Source organism: Engraulis encrasicolus, chromosome 1 (genome assembly GCF_034702125.1).
Source record: "Engraulis encrasicolus isolate BLACKSEA-1 chromosome 1, IST_EnEncr_1.0, whole genome shotgun sequence".
In the NCBI taxonomy this organism is placed as follows: domain Eukaryota; kingdom Metazoa; phylum Chordata; class Actinopteri; order Clupeiformes; family Engraulidae; genus Engraulis; species Engraulis encrasicolus.
In genome coordinates this window covers 28,502,083-28,518,961 of record NC_085857.1, presented here as the reverse complement: position 1 = coordinate 28,518,961, position 16,879 = coordinate 28,502,083, and the positions used below count along the sequence as shown (strand labels likewise).

General features: G+C 42.8%; 1 protein-coding gene across 1 annotated transcript in view; it reads right to left on the bottom strand.

The window, feature by feature from the left end:
• Positions 1 to 2,072: 2,072 nt before the first annotated feature.
• Positions 2,073 to 16,879, bottom strand: part of LOC134456870 (uncharacterized) — a 123,745-nt gene continuing 108,938 nt past the window's right edge. Inside the window, exons 123-130 of the mRNA XM_063208480.1 lie at positions 15,385 to 15,511; positions 13,749 to 13,936; positions 11,047 to 11,202; positions 10,130 to 10,263; positions 9,176 to 9,330; positions 8,737 to 8,831; positions 4,541 to 4,877; positions 2,073 to 4,122 (exon numbers count right to left, since the gene is read on the bottom strand). Of these exons, the coding sequence (XP_063064550.1) occupies positions 4,031 to 4,122; positions 4,541 to 4,877; positions 8,737 to 8,831; positions 9,176 to 9,330; positions 10,130 to 10,263; positions 11,047 to 11,202; positions 13,749 to 13,936; positions 15,385 to 15,511 (1,284 nt within the window). The 3' untranslated portion in view covers positions 2,073 to 4,030. The remainder of the gene's footprint in view (positions 4,123 to 4,540; positions 4,878 to 8,736; positions 8,832 to 9,175; positions 9,331 to 10,129; positions 10,264 to 11,046; positions 11,203 to 13,748; positions 13,937 to 15,384; positions 15,512 to 16,879) is intronic.

Here is a 16,879-nt window from a genome sequence, read left to right as displayed (position 1 = left end):
AATGCGTTCTATAACAATGCAAGATTCTACAATTCCATATTGCATTCAATGACGCCCAGAATTCTATAGAACTTTCACTGCCCGGTGTGACGGTACACTCTTGAAGGTTAACACACAGGTTAGATATGGCTGCAGCCTTGGGGCCCCCACCTGCCAGGGGGCCCCTGATTGGCCAAAAGTGAAAAATTGCAGAATTGTGACAAGATGCAATATTGGAAAAAAAGGTGGGCACAGCAACCTGTAGCCTAGGGGCCCCATGCAGGCCATCTTAATCCGGCCATGTTACCACCATAAATTCACTTCTACTTTTACTCTGGAAAATTAAGCTTTAAAGGTGCACTGTGCAGGGTCATAATTAATACCTAGAATTTGATGGTGGTAGTAAGTATTCATGAAAAAGGCAACATTTGTGAATGGGCAGCATAAATTCTGGAAATAAACGACTAAAAATATCACACAGTGCACCTTTAAGATACCACATGCCTTTTATACATAGCCACAGGTTTTCCACTGAGCTCCTCTTTAGCGCTCGGTTGTTTGTCTCTCTGTGTGTTGAACTGATCAAATAAAGTGAGGCAGGCTGGCTGTGTCACATGGCCGTTAGTCTTCCTGATTGGATTTGGGAGAACAGAGAGAGTCCACACAGCAACTGGTACCACACAAACACACAACACGCACACGCACACACACACGCGCGCGCGCACACACACACACACAATCGCACGCACACGCACACGCACACGCACACGCACACACAATAGCACACACAGTCGCACACACGCAGTCGCACACACACACGCACACGCACACGCACACACACACGCGCGCGCACACACACACACAATCGCACGCACACGCACACGCACACACACACACACACACACACACACACACACAGAACAGAGAATGTCCTACAGTACTACACTGCAACAGAGCCCATTCTGCTACACTGCCCACACACATACACACAGTCTCTCTCTCTCTCTCTCTCTCTCTCTCTCTCTCTCTCTCTCTCTCTCTCTCTCTCTCTCTCTCTCTCTCTCTCTCTCTCTCTCTCTCTCTCTCACACACACACACACATCTCTCTCTCTCTCTCACACACACACACACACCAAAATCCACCATCATTTCCACCATTTTCCAGCGCTTAGGCTACCTTGTGTTAATGTCCTTCCATACCTTGTGGGCTACTATCCAGTGTAAACTTGCCTTACAAGGACAACAGTCATTGTCTTTTTTGTCTCTGCTTATATTCATTTGTTGAGATCACTCAGTACGTAGATAAACAAGTGATCCGAAATACATTTTTATGTATTCAAGCACCTTTTCAGCATTTGTTTTAGAAACTGTTTCTGTGGTCAGATGAATTATTTTGTTTGGTCTCAGTGGTTCATTCCCTTGTTGTTGTAAACTGGCAATAAATAAAGCAATTCATATCCTTGTTAACCCAACTATTTTTTAATTACCTACATCACACTACACTGAGTGCAGTTAGATGTAAGAAATATTCCGATTTTAAACAGAATGGTGACAGTGTAAATTCTTAAACTACTCTGAATGTTGCCATATTGCGGGAATATTCCGGTAGCCTCGGTCCTCCCAATGACATGGGTTCTCCACACATGTTAACAGAATACTGACAACATTGCGTTTGAAATCAGGATAGGGCCTACTCTGATTACTCAGAATAGGGCATAACATTACGCAGTGTTTTTTTTTTTCTTGCAGAATATGGTTGGAAATGAATGGAAGACAGAGGGAGAGAGGTAGGATAGGGTGTAAGAAATGAACCTGGTCCATGGTCTGGGTACTGTTTATTGCACTCTATGTCAACACCCCCAGGACACTAGAGCAGGGGTCCCCAACCTCTGAGGGCAACCGGGGGCTACCTGAGGGCTACTGTGGGAAAAAAGTGTCTGTCTACTAAATGTAATGTAATGTAATGCACGTAACATAATGAAAAGTGCTGGAAACAGTGAAGTGAGAGGCTGCCGGAAATTAAATCATGATACATTATGCTTGATAGCTACAGTAACACAGAAGCACCACATACACACACTGGTGTTCATGCTATAAAGTATTTTATTTAATGGTTGTATCCACTGGTTACGCTTTCAGGCTTCTTGATAAAATGTACAGTACATTTTTAGGCAAAAAGAGGATAAAGAAACGTGCGATAGCAAAAGAGCAGAAGGCAGCAGAACTGCTCAACTCAGTTCTTCAAAAGAAACAGCGCTCTTTAAAGTGAATGAAATAAACTTTCCTTGGCGATCAAACAGAATGAGCGCAGTTGTAAACATAAATTATGGGTGTAATATTGGGTTGACAGAACAGGTCAATCGAGAAATAATATAAACATAATTCTGCTAGATATAGTATTTCTAGAAAACAGAGAAACAAAGAGTCAAGAAAAAATGAAACAAAAGATTTACAACTTTCAATCGAGCCGGTTATAAGCAACCTTAGCGTAAATGCTGATATTTCAAAGCTGATCTTTCTGAACCCTGTTTAAGTTGTTTGACTTCAATCTCTTATGGCTTATGTCAAACTATGTCTTATATCCTATATCTCATATCTTGAGTAACACGTTAAATCACCACTGTCTATACTCTGACGTGACCATATCACAAAGGCAGAGTATCTAATAAAATATCAGAATTTTTAAAAATGAATTTAAATGAGTTCAATCAAATTAGTTTAAAGGGGTTCAAAATAAATCTTACCCTGAGATTTTATACTTCATTTGTACCATTACATACACATAGCAGTGCGGTCCAAAAGCAAAGCCATAAAATAGATTACAAATATGGCAGCACATTCTTCATTTCTTGCCATTTAAACTGGAACACCAATAGAGAAGGCTAGGCTATACTACACAAATGTCAATAACAGGATCACTGCCCTTTTCTATTGTACACCCTTCACACATATAAAAATATGGCTGTAAACTGGATTTCAACTATATCAGTGCCATTCGCAACAGAGTCTTCTCTTCATTGCTGGGTAAAGCCTAACAATTTGTGGAACACTGATATTAACAACACATCTAAAGACCTCTTCCAATTTGTGGCAAGAGGCGCAAGTCTTTTAAAAATCTTTAAATAATATTCAAACAGCAACATAGAGCCAGAATGTGGAAGTAGAGACGTCACCAATAATAACTGGGAAGCACAATAAAAAAAAAATTGGTGCACAATTTTTGGTGCCTCTGTGGTTGAGCATTTTTGAAAATCGATTAGTATTTTGGGAAAAAGAGCTCTTCGAATATGAGGTATGACTTTTTGCTTTCTGAACCTGGCATGGACACCTCTGTTGTGTTCAGTGGTGTCAAAAGTAAAAGTAACAGTATAACAGAAACACAGTTTTCTTCCAACACAGGCACTTATCAGAGTAACTTATTCACTTGTTGGATTTGTTTGCGATGGGTTCTTGTTCGTTTTATTTTTAGCATTTTGTCAGTGACAACCCAGTCTAGCTATCCAATCAGGCACAATGGAGTAAATGGTGCAACAGCTATGTAATATCAGAGAGAGTAGAGAGAGAGAGGTTCCATTGGCCCATTGTTTCCGGGTTCTATTATTGCAAGGGGGAAGGGGGGAAAATCCCCCTTTAGGCAGACCTAGGCAGACCTAAGGACTGTTCTATTCAATCTAGGAGAATTATGACACGCCCCTTTAGGCAGACCGGAACCTGGTCACGTTAGGTGCCCATAGAAACCTATTATGTTGGCATATCTCTATATACTTAAAGAATCTCTGGTAATATCATGTGCTGGTGTTGTACGTACACCATGAATTTACTTCTGCTTATTGATTATTTTTGATACCTCTCTTGTGTTTCACTTATGGCTTTCCTTGGGCCCAATAGAACTTTCCTGTGACAACAGAAGTTTTTTGAAACTGACGTCATCATGCCAATGAATCGATACAAATTTAAAAAGAACTTAAAGAAGAAAAAATATCCAAAAGGAGTGTGCAAATCTTTTTTTTCTCCAAAAAACCTCTGTTGTGTTTGCGTCATGCTCTCCTTATCAATGGAACAGGAGGAGAGCTGATGCCAGGAGGAGCAGGGTAGGCAGCAGGCAGTGGAGGCCCTGTGGAGATCTGACACTCGATACACTTCCTGTTAGGACACAAGCAAAGAGGAAGAAGAACACAGGGAAGTTACATATCAATGTAGCATATTGGAATAGCATGAAGGGCAAAGCATATGAGAAAAAACAGGTCACATATGTGGTGATTATTACACACAAACACACACACAGCCAAAAATGTCCCTATAACCCAATATGTCCTCATACCACACACACACACACACAAAAATGTCCCCATATCCCACGCACGCACGCACGCACGCACGCACGCGCACACACACACACACACACACACACACACACACACACACACACACACACACACACACACACACACACACACACACACACACACACACACACACACACACACGCACAGACCTACATACACATACACAGATGCTACCCCCCCCACACACACACATACACACACCCCTATAGACTTACCAGAGGTAGAGTTGGTGGTAGCAGCAGTCGTGGTAATGTTAGCTGCCGCGGTAGTCGTAGTCGTGTTGTCTCCAGCAATTGGATCCACATTGACAGTAGTACCCTCAATAGTAGTGGTAGTGGTAGTAGTAGTAGTAGTAGTGGTGGTGGTGGTGGTGGTGGTGGTCGTGGTGGTGGGGTCTGCACGCCCCCCGGTCAGGCCCAGGCCCAGTGTCTCCAGGTCGGACTGGAGGACGCGGCTGATCCAGTCCTTGACGATGGCGTTGTCAGAGTAGGTGGCCAGGTCATTTACATTGGTGCTGCCCAGTAGACTGCTCACGTCTGACACGCTCAGGGTCTGGTAGACAAGACAGACAGACAGACAGACAGACAGACAGACAGACACACACGCACGCACGCACACACACACACACACACACACACACACACACACACACACACACACACACACACACACACACACACACACACACACACACACACACACACACACACACACACACACACACACACACAAGGGAAGACAGAATATGAGATGAGTAGGTGCTCAGGTCATGTGTGCCCAGTAGTTTACGCATGTCTGACACCCTCAGAGTCTGGTAGACAAGACAGACAGACATACAGGGGTTGGACAAAATAACTGAAACACCTGTCATTTTAGTGTGGGAAATGTCATAGTGTTTTGTTTCAAGTTTCAAGTGGACCAGCCTGTTGGCCAATATTCATTAATTGCACATTTCACAAGTAAAGTGAAGTGTGAAGGTTCAATTAGCAGGGTAAGAGCACATTTTTGCTCAAAATTTTGCAATGCACACCACATTATGGGTGACATATCAAGTTTCAAACAGGAGGATTTCTTAATGAGCATGTAACTGTTGCATCTTTGACCGAGACAGCAAGTCTTTGTGATGTATCAAGAGCCACGGTATCCAAGGTAATGTCTGTATACCACCAAGAAGGATGAACCACATCCAACAGGATTAACTGTGGATGCAAGAGGAAGCTGTCTGAATACTCTGAAAGGGATGTTTGGGGGCTAACCCGGACTGTATCAAAAAAACATAAAACCACAGCTGTCCAAATCATGGTAGAATTAAATGTGCACCTCAACTCTCCTGTTTTCACCAGAATGGTCCACCGAGAGCTCCACAGGGTCAACACACATGGCCGGTCATCCAAACATCCCTTTCAGACAGTTTCACGATATATCAAACATGTATTGAAATAGCGATATCAAGAGTGTTACTTCATTTTCGTTAACAAGTACACATTTTCGGAGCCGTCCAATCACCAGCTAAATGTCAACAAATGCGCAACAAGCCCGCCAGGAGCCACAACCAAAGACCCTAACCCACACTGTGTGTGTGTGTGTGTGTGTGTGTGTGTGTGTGTGTGTGTGTGTGTGTGTGTGTGTGTGCCTGTGTGTGTCTGTCTGTCTATTTGTGTCTGTGTGTATCTCTGTGTCTTTGTCTGTGTGTGTGTGTTTGGAGGTAGGCTAGCTCAAACAGACACAATTCTGTCTATTTACATGTAATAGATAAAATCTGACCCTTGTCCCAACTGTTGGGCAACAACGTTCTACTTTCCCACAACTGATAGCTGAAAACACTTGTGGTGTGCAAAAAAGACGTCCCTAATTCTTGAAAATGTGGCTAAAACAGTCTTTCATTTTGAAATAAAATCGTTCAAATCCAAAATATCTCCAAACATGTTTACACAAGTCCATGTTTACACAAGTTCCCTTAAGAGGGAAAAGGTCGATCACAGAGTCAAAGCCATAGACGCTACTGCTACTGCACCGACTTCTGCCATTAGTGTTGCTGCTACAGACACCATTGAGACGAGGCGTTCTTACTCCTTAAGGTAAGATTAATGTTTATTACAATTAGCAGAACAGGGTTCCTTTAGAAATATTACAATATGTTTTGTAGTCATTTCTGTTTATTCTGTGTATTCTGTTGAATCTGGATATGAGAGAGAGAGACAGAGAGACAGAGACAGAAAGATCTACTTTTTTGCATCACCACAGACACATTGGGGAGTCATCTGTGTGCCTGATGTATCTGTGTAACATACATATAATTGTTGACAATCATTATGAATAAAGAAGCTAAAATGTGTATGCCTAGGTATGTCTAGTATAACCTTCACTCAATATTTTTACAGTTTAGTTAGCAGGTCAGTAATGATTCTTTCCACGGCGTAAGCCACTCAGAATCTGTTGAACGTTTTATTTTGAAGTGACTTGGAAGATGAGAGCTGCCATCTCACTGCTGGTGCTGCTGCTCTCCATGCGTGCAGACCAGACAGAGAGCCAAGGCACTGACGACTCCACCCAGGACGTCTCTAAAGAGCTGAAGGAACTCAGAGACATGGTGGTGGAGCTGAGAGCAAAACTACGACAAACTTGGGAGGTTTTGGAGGCAATGTAGCAATGAAACAAAGGCTGGCGGTCAGTGAGGCAGAACAGGAAGTGATGAAAGGAAGGCTTGTGGCCAGTGAGACTAAGGTCGAGGTTCTTGAGAGGGCGCTAGAGGACAAGGTGGCCTTCTCAGCAGGTCTGGGGGACATTGGATACATACACTCTAAGGATAATAACCTGCACTTGGTGTTCAAGAATGTCACCAATGTAGGACAGGCCTACAACAGCACGACTGGCTTCTTCACAGCTCCAGTCATGGGGGTCTACTACTTCAGGTTCACTGTGAGGGATAATCTAGACACACGGTCCATGTATATCAGGATGTATAAGAATGGAGAGCAGCTCATGCAGCTGTATGAGTACGACGATGATGGAGAGTCAACCTATCTATCCGGTGGCCTGACTCTGCAGCTGGAGAAGGGAGATGCAGTACACATGGTGCTGCCAGCATTTGGCTACAGGCTCCATGAAAATAAGAATAACCACAACACCTTCAGTGGCTTCCTGCTCTTCCCTCTCTGAATGCCAGAAGATCACCATGATGGACCACTCACCATTCATTTTGGTCATCATTTGTATGAAAAATGATACATAACTCCCTATCATACTTTGTAATCGAATAAAGTTCTCTTTACCGGCATTTCAGTTGGGTCATCATTGCACACCTGCCATCAGTGAATCCTTATCATCATCAAATAAAGTTCTCTTTACCGGCATTTCAGTTGGGTCATCATTGCACACCTGCCATCAGTGAATCCTTATCATCATCAAATAAAGTTCTCTTTACTTGCATTTCAGTCATTGCAAACCTGCCATCAGTGAAATTTGTCCTTATAATTGTGTATATACATGTATACATACAGTACATACATACATGACAGTCTATATACGCAGTATGTATACAGTTACAGGACATGATTGTAGCAGCCGTGGCCAAATGGTTAAGGAGATGGGCTTTATATCAGAGGGTTGCAGACCCTTTCATATGCCTTTGTCCTGGGCCTGGCAAAAGCTGTCAGTGGCCCTGATTATTATTATTATTATTATTATTATTATTATTATTATTATTATTATTATTATTATTACTTATACTTCACCTGCAATAAAAAATATTGGCTTCAGAAATTAGTGACAAACGAGCATCTAATTTTTTTCTGATATCGTGCAGCCCTTGTTTTTTTTAAAGTTGCTAGTGCTGTTTATTAGTCATGTTTTTTTCCCCAAATAAAATTAATGTCGCAAATAAAACGTTCTCAGTCGTTTTGTACATTATACAGTGCAGAGTGGCAAGTAGAGAAAAAAATCGTGAGTAATATTGATATCGAGGCATCCAGTCATGTTATCGTGTAACGCAATTTTTGGTAATATCTACAAACCCCAACTCCGGTGAAGTTGGGACGTTTGGTAAACTGTGAATAAAATCAAAATGCTATCATTTTCAAAACATTCAATCCATTCATTAGATGAAGAACAGTGAAAAGACAACATATCAATTGTTAAAACCGAGAAAAAATATTGTTTTTGTTTTTGCGCGGTTACGGTTAGGAATGGCTTTGCACTGGGTACAGTTTAGCTTTCTTTAAGAAATCTTGGCGAGAAGTCTACTCAGAATTGTAAAAATAATGGGAGTTAAATGAGGCCTTCACAAGAACAAGTACAGAAAAATGTGTGTGTGTGTGTGTGTGTGTGTGTGTGTGTGTGTGTGTGTGTGTGTGTGTGTGTGTGTGTGTGTGTGTGTGTGTGTGTGTGTGTGTGTGTGTGTTCCCCTCCTCACCTGAATGACACTCTGGTCGAGATCGAGGAAAGTGTCGATGTCCATGTTGACGTTGGAGGCCACCAGCGTTCGCACAAACGACTCTGTGGCGCCACCTAATGCACAACAACATTATTACGACACAGTATTCTCCAGTGCGTGTAGGGCTCTATGAGCTCGTACAGAGTAGTAATAGTAGTAGCAGTAGTAGTGGTGGTAGCAGTTATAGTAGTACTAGCAGTAGTAGTAGTAGCAGTAGTAGTGGTGGTAGCAGTTATAGTAGTACTAGCAGTAGTAGTAGTATTGGTAGAAGTAGCAGTAGTGGTATTCTCCTTACCTGTGTAGGGCTCTATGAGTTGGTACAGAGTAGTAGCAGTAGTAGTAGTGGTAGCAGTTATAGTAGTACTAGCAGTAGTAGTAGTAGTAGTGGTAGAAGTAGCAGTAGTCGTATTCTCCTTACCTGTGTAGGGCTCTATGAGTTGGTACTGTGTGGCGGTGACGGTGGCGGTGGACCTCTTGGTGACACTCTGGCTGATAAAGGCTGCCTGAGCGATGGGGAACAGACTCTTCTTCTTGTCCAAGCTGCAACTGGTGACGTTCAGGGAATCCGCCAGCCTACACACACAGGAAAGCACATTACAGAACCAGTGAATTACAGGCATTTTACAACTACTACTATGACCACCACTATTACTACTAATCCTAATAATTATTAGAACAGGCTGCAGCTGGGGGGTGCTGTGGCGCAGCGTGCTAAGCCCCCCACATTTGGGCTTGCATGCCCATGGGGACCCCGGTTCGAGTCCACACGGGGTCATTTCACAGCCCCACCCCAGATCCAGACATTCTTAAAGTATATAGAGATATGCCAATGTAATAGGTTGCTATGGGCACCTAACATGACCAGGTTCCGGTCTGCCTAAAGGGGCGTGTCATAATACTCCTACAATGAATAGAACAGTCCTTAGGTCTGCCTAGGTCTGCCTAAAGGGGGATTTCCCCCCCTCCCCCTTGCAATAATAGAACCCGGAAACAATGGGCCAATGGAACCTCTCTCTCTCTACTCTCTCTGCCATATCTCTCTCCTGCTCATTTCCTGTCTCCTCTCACACTGTCCTGACATAATAATAGAGGCCCAAAAAGTCCCCAAAAACATACTTAAAAAATGAAAGAACAGACTGCATTATGGCTACCGTAATAATAACAATAACAACAACAATTACAACAACAACAATAGTAATAATAACAACAACAACAATAGTAATAATACTAATAATACTAATAATAATAATAACTGACTTAAGACTGTCGGATGTGATTCCCTCCAGTACGCTGATGTATAATAATAATAATAATAACAATAACGGCAACAATAATACTAATAATACTAATAATACTAATAATAATAACTGACTTGAGGTTGTCGGAGGTGATGCCTTCCAGTACGCTGGCGTCCAGACTACAGAGCCCAGAGCCTCCCACTGCATTCAGAGCAGAGCTGTCCATGCTGTTACCTGCTGCCAGGTACTTAGACATGATGGCCACCGTCTAGAGAGGGAGAGAGAGAGAGAGAGAGAGAGAGAGAGAGAGAGAGAGAGAGAGAGAGAGAGAGAGATAGACAGAGAGAGAGATAGAGAGTGAGGGGGGGATTAGTAGAAATAGAAGTAGAAGAGGAACGAAAAAACAGAAATGTGTCATAGTGTTTTTTGCTTTGTAACACATTTAGGATATTAATGATGCAATGAAGTACAGCTTTAACTTTGACTGTCCTGGTCAGGCCGCAAAATGATCTTTCTCTTGGTCTGATACTGATCAGAACTCAGATGACAGCTCAGAGAGAGAGAGAGAGAGAGAGAGAGAGAGAGAGAGAGAGAGAGAGAGAGAGAGAGAGAGAGAGAGAGAGAGAGAGAGAGAGAGAGAGAGAGAGAGAGAATAAAAGTTGTATAGTGTGGTAAAGTAAAGTAGAGATACTTGCTAATCCTAAAGGATATCTATCAGAAGTAAATTATAGTAAAAATAAATGTATTTGCACTGTCAATTATTTTGGATGTTGACAATGCTCTATGACTCTATGACTGATTGTGACTGGCCAGCACAATATTTGTACAAACCATTTGTATCCTGACAGTCAGAGCTTTCTGGGTTGGCTGACCTCTCTCTATTCCATGGGGGCCCAAGTTCGAGTCTGACCTGGGTCATTATTTCCAAACGCTACCCCACCCCTCTCTTCAACTAATTTCCCTGTCTCCTTTCAGTCTGTCCTATCAATAAAGGTCATTACAGACCAATAACACATTAAAAAAAGGAAATAAAAAGAAAAGAGAAGCTCACCTGATTGGCTGACCACTCGCCGTCCGATGACTTCATCAACATGGACAGAGTGTCGATTTTCGTCACATTCCATTTGCTGATGTCATCAACGCTCGCCGCTCTGGACACCTGTCCCAGCATCTGCACGTGCTCATCAGAGAGGCCATCTGGGTAGGCCTGGGGGACAGAGACAGACAGAGCAAACAGCAATGGCAAATTACATAGAGGTTTACATTTTAGAAGTCAGAGTTTGTATTGAGACTAGGGCTGGGACATTAATGCATTAATTTCTATTAATTAATCACGCGATTCGATTAATTAATGAATTAATGCGATTTAAAAAGTTAATCGCAGTGTAATATAGCTACATAGTTCTGGAATAGACCAGTGGAGGGCAGTATTATGCCTGATGGTGAACAGCCATTGAGAAGAGTTCTCTCCGAATTAATAATATTTTAAGATGAAGCTTATTTATTGTAATTATTCAAAATCCATGTGAATTTTTTTTCACTGTTCTCAAGTCAGATATTTGAATGCGATTAAAATGCGATTAATTTGATTAATTAATTCCAAAGCCTATAGATTAATTCGATTAAAAATTTTAATCGAGTCCCAGCCCTAATTGAGACCTAAGATACGGAAACACTGATAACGTGCAGTGAGTGTTTATGGTTTGAAACAGCCCTACTATGTGGGGAAAACAGCAAAAAAGGGAAATTAGACAGAGTTGAAGATTTTAGATGTCAGAGTTTCAGTGGAGACTTAGTCAGTTACAGTAAATCAGGGTGGAGGGTGCACTGTGGCTTCTGGGTAATAGGCCCGAGAGACAGGCACACGCCCTCCTAGTGACGCAACACCTTCGGCCTTGCTTCCAGTCAGGCCAAGAGCAATGTAAATATCGTTTATGATCTCCAGAAAAATCGGGAACTCCACCCACTTTGTCGGAAACCAGTCAACCAGTATCAAACCTAGGGAGGCAAGTGACAGGTCAACCATGCCGTTTGGGAAACGTTAATTGTTATGCTCTTGGTCAGACCAAGTCTCGAAGAGATTTGAAATTCGATGATAATCAGGCTACAGGCACACAGCCATGGCACATTAATCTGAAGTTAAAGGATACTGTATGTCTACAATTAGCACATTGCACACAATTCAGAGGAGTGGCTGAAGGGCCTTGATTCCACTTTGTTGCATTGGTGACTGACGCGTGCTATGCTTGATCTTGGTTACCGTACTGAAGATCTCTGGTGAAGCCTAGATTAACCCCAGATTTAACAAAAAAACATACTGAGAGTATGTTGGAGAAAAAACTACTGCACCAAACATTTTATCTGATTTTGATGCCATGGCGTATTTCCTAACCTAGGCTGTCTGTGTATCAGAGGGGTGGGGAACCTTTTTAATTCGAGGGGCCAGTTCAAATTCATCCGAGGGCCGTAAAAGTCCTTCGAGGGCCATACTATGAACACAAACCAGGATTTCCCCCTGCACTTTAGGCCTTTATTGGAAGGCAGCTACCTTTCAAACAGACCCCACCTTCTCTAGGTCCCCTGAATATAACTTAATTGAATTGCAAATGTATTTTCTAAGATTCCATTACAAAATATGTCATATTTCATGTGAAGCTGCATAACATTAAAATTATATCGGGGGCCGGATAAAACGGCCTCGGGGGCCGGATAAAACGGCCCCAAGGGCCGCAAACGGCCCACGAGACATTCCCCACCTCTGGTGGTATCATGTCATATCTCAATGTTTAACCCGACAATTTAACTTGGTTTACTATTAGCCAGGTACTCGGAATGCTGCCCTATTCTACCACCAACTTGGCAAGGCTTGTTTATTTTTTTATTTATTTTTTATTGGTCTTTTACAACTTTATTTGACAGGACAGTATGAGAGGTGGACAGGAAGCGAATTGGGAGAGATAGGGAGGGGTCGGGAAAGGACCCGGGCCGGGAATCGAACCTGGGTCAGCCGCATGGCAGGCGAGTGCCCTATAATTTGGCTACGGCAGGGCCTTAAAGGGACACTGTGTGAGAGTTGTTTATTTCCAGAATTCATTCTGCCCATTCACTAATGTTACCTTTTTCATGAATACTTACCACCACCATCAAATTCTAAGTATTCATTATGACTGGAAAATTTGCGCTTTTCATACATGACAAGGGGGATCTTCTCTATGGTCCGCCATTTTGAATTTCCAAAAATAGCCATTTTTAGCTGCAAAAATGACTCTACTTGGACCATACTAGAAAATATTTGTTTATTAATTTGGCAATAGGCAGCCCAGTTTCAATGAGCAGCATAGTTGCAGTATCTTTTTTGACCATTTCCTGCACAGTGTATCTTTAAGCTGGCAATTTAACTTGATTTACTATTAGCCAGGTACTTGGAATGCTCCCCATGTTCTACCACCAACTTGGCAAGGCTTGTTTATTAATAAGTGTATTAAATAAAGAGCAGGACAGCACTCCAAGTTTTTGTGTTTTTTTGCCCGTCAGACGTTTCGGGGTTAACCTTCTTCAGTGTGGGGCCCGACACTGAAGAAGGTTAACCCCGAAACGTCTGACGGGCAATAAACCACAAAAACTTGGAGGGCTGTCCTGCTCTTTATTTAATACATTTATTCTCGAGGAATGAACCAGTTGTTCACTTTGTTTGAGTTGAGCGCGTTACACCCCTTAGTTCATTAATAAATGTATTCATTAATGTATGATGACCTCATTTATCTTCCTGATTAGGATCTCATGGTAGTCCTCCTCCTCTGTCCTGTCTGCGATGGCGGGCAGGTTCTCCTTCAGGACGTCCAGGCTGAGGCAGGCGTCGAACTGCGCCGCGTCATAGTCGATGGGGAAGGTGTCGTCGTGGATCTGGGTCTGGGTGATGGTTCCCGCGGTGCACTCGGTTGCTGCGGAAACAGCAAATAAAGGGGGTGGGGTTAAACCCTTTTATGCAGATGGGACCACCGACGATCCTATTCATTGCTGAAAAAAGCTTAAAGGCGCACTGTGTAATATTTTTTAGCAGTTTCTTTCCGGAATTCATGCTTCCCATTCACTAATGCAACCTTTTTCACAAATACTTACCACCACCATTACATTTTAAGTATTTATTATGAACAACAACCTCTGCGTGATACAAAACAATACAATACAAGGTGATGTAATGTCATGTAATTGACCCTCTCACTTGCATCATGCTTAGATTTTTAGGAGGCTAAACTACATTTGTGTGTAAACCAAAAGACCAAACAGATGCGTTCACAAAACTGTCCATATACTGTGTATGTACACAGGGCCTAAGTGTAATTAATGTTATATACTACAACGTAATGTGTAATGTGTTTGGTCAACAAATGATCACACCACATTGCACTACATTTGCACATCCAAAGTGCACAGGAAACATGCAGAACAATAAGGGCCTCTTCACACCAGAACTGCCGGTGTCAGCGGGGTGGAAGCGATTTTTAATGGCGGAGGCAGCACAGAAGATACATGGAATCATATCTGTCCTTCCACACCAATACAGTGGCAGTCAGGTGGTAGCGGCGCGGGAGAGGGCTCAGTGCAACGCCACATTTGGGAAATCCAACTAGAGAGGAATGAACAGGACTGGCCGCGCACGCTGATGGGTTCAGTGTGAAAGGCGGAGCAGAACACAACGTCTGAGACTCGGCAGAAAGACCACCGTCTTCTCACTGCCACCACACCATGCTCTAGTGTAGTGTTTCTCAACGTGGGCGGTAAAGCCCCCAGGGGGCGTTGGGGAGCTCTAGGGGGGCGTTGAGAAGGATACAGCTGAAAGGGGGCGGTGCTTAGTTGTCATTGGGGGGAATTAGTCCATTTAATTTTTTAACACTAAGGGGGGCGTTGTCAGGATTATGATGAGGTCAAGGGGGCTTTGGGAGGCTAGTGAGCAGCCCAAGGGGGCGTTTGTTCAAAAAAGGTTGAGAACCACTGCTCTAGTGTGTAACTGGCCTAGCCAAGTATAAATGATTATAAGTGCATTAGCGCAGAATTAATTAGAGCACACACACACACACACACACACACACACACACACACACACACACACACACACACACACACACACACATACACACACACACACGCACATACACACGCACAAACACACGCACACACACACACGCACATACACACAGACACACACACACGCACACACACACACGCACATACACACACGAGCAAACACTCACACACACACACGCACGCATATACACACAGACACACACACACAGACACACTCACACACACACACACACACACACACACACACACACACACACACACACACACACACACACACACACACACACAATCGTAGTCCACTCACTTGCATCACGCTTCGATAGGTTGTGGGCACTTCGGAACGCCCTCTTCATTCTTCGGATCTTCCTTTTGGCCACACCGTCCTGTCTAACCTCCTTGATGAACTTCTTTAAGAATTTACGTCCGATTTTCTGTGGAAAGTGACATGACAGATAAGACAATAAACAAACAAAAATACTCGTAATCAATTTCCACAAGTCAAGGCGTATTCCAGTATTCCAATATTTCGGTTACACGTGTGGAACAACATTCTGCAATGAATGATTTCATTGCCGTTTCTGTTTAAAAGACTTGTGTGCAAACCGAATATTCCCACCATTCCTTTAACCCATTGATGCCTAATGCTGTGTTGCGCAACATTGGCCCTGGTGCCTGGAACTGCATTACGCAACATTCAGGCTCATTAGATTTCAGACAACTTTATTAAAAATCTCTGTTTGTTTGAGATGAATGAACACATTCTATTGAAAGATGAGGGTCTTAGCGTTTAAATGCAACTTAGTGCATATTTTTATGTGGTTCAGAAGCAGAGATATTTAGGTTTTTATAGGCTGAGGGCAGCTTTAGCTGAAAAGGCATTCAGCACCATTTTTTGCAGGTGCCTTATTCGTCAATGGGTTAAAACCTGGAATTTTATTTTGTCAATTAAATTTTTTCATGTTAAGGGGGATGTTTGCAGGATTAGGGCAAAGGGCATTGGGAGGCTTATGGTGAGGTCAGGGGGCCGTTAGTTAGCCTGATAAACCAGCCTAAATGTGAGATTGGATGTGTAATTTAGTCTGGCCCCGATGAATGGTACATCCGAAGATTGTTTTGGATTTCTCAGAGTCTCTCCCTCGTCCAGAAGCCATTATCGAGTGAAATATCCACTAAACCCATTACTGGTTAAAGCGATCCTATGCAACTTTGACATAAACACATAGATATAAACAACTTTATAGCGGCCTCTAGTGGTTCTGCCGAAAATGTGCATTGAACTAAATTAGACAGACATTGGCTTCGAGATTATGTGCGAATTAAATTTCGTCGTCTTCTGTAATTAACCAGATTCCCTTCCTTGCATTCAGTTCTCTCCACTTCTAAGAGGCTTTATCATGAGATTCCCCCCCTTGCTTATGAGTTGGCTGCTTCGTAATTCACTTCACACAACTGCAATCATGTTTGCACTTCCCTCAGATGGATATTATTTGATCCACTTGTTCTCGGCAGATATCCCCGTCTTTATTTCACATTTCCAGTAACTAGGCTATATAGTACCTGTAGTCTACATTAGAAGAACGAGGAAACAAACGGCTATTTTGTTGTCATAATAACGATTTCGAAGTCGAGGTGACAAGACGCGGTTTTATCTCCTGTGGTGTTGAAAGTGAAAGTGGACATCCATATGCCGACTAGAGATCACGTTTCGTCTCCTCTTGATCGGCAACAACATATATTTTTAGCCTCGCTCGACTGATTGTGTCCTTTGACATCAAATAAAATGTGCGACATCAGATTTC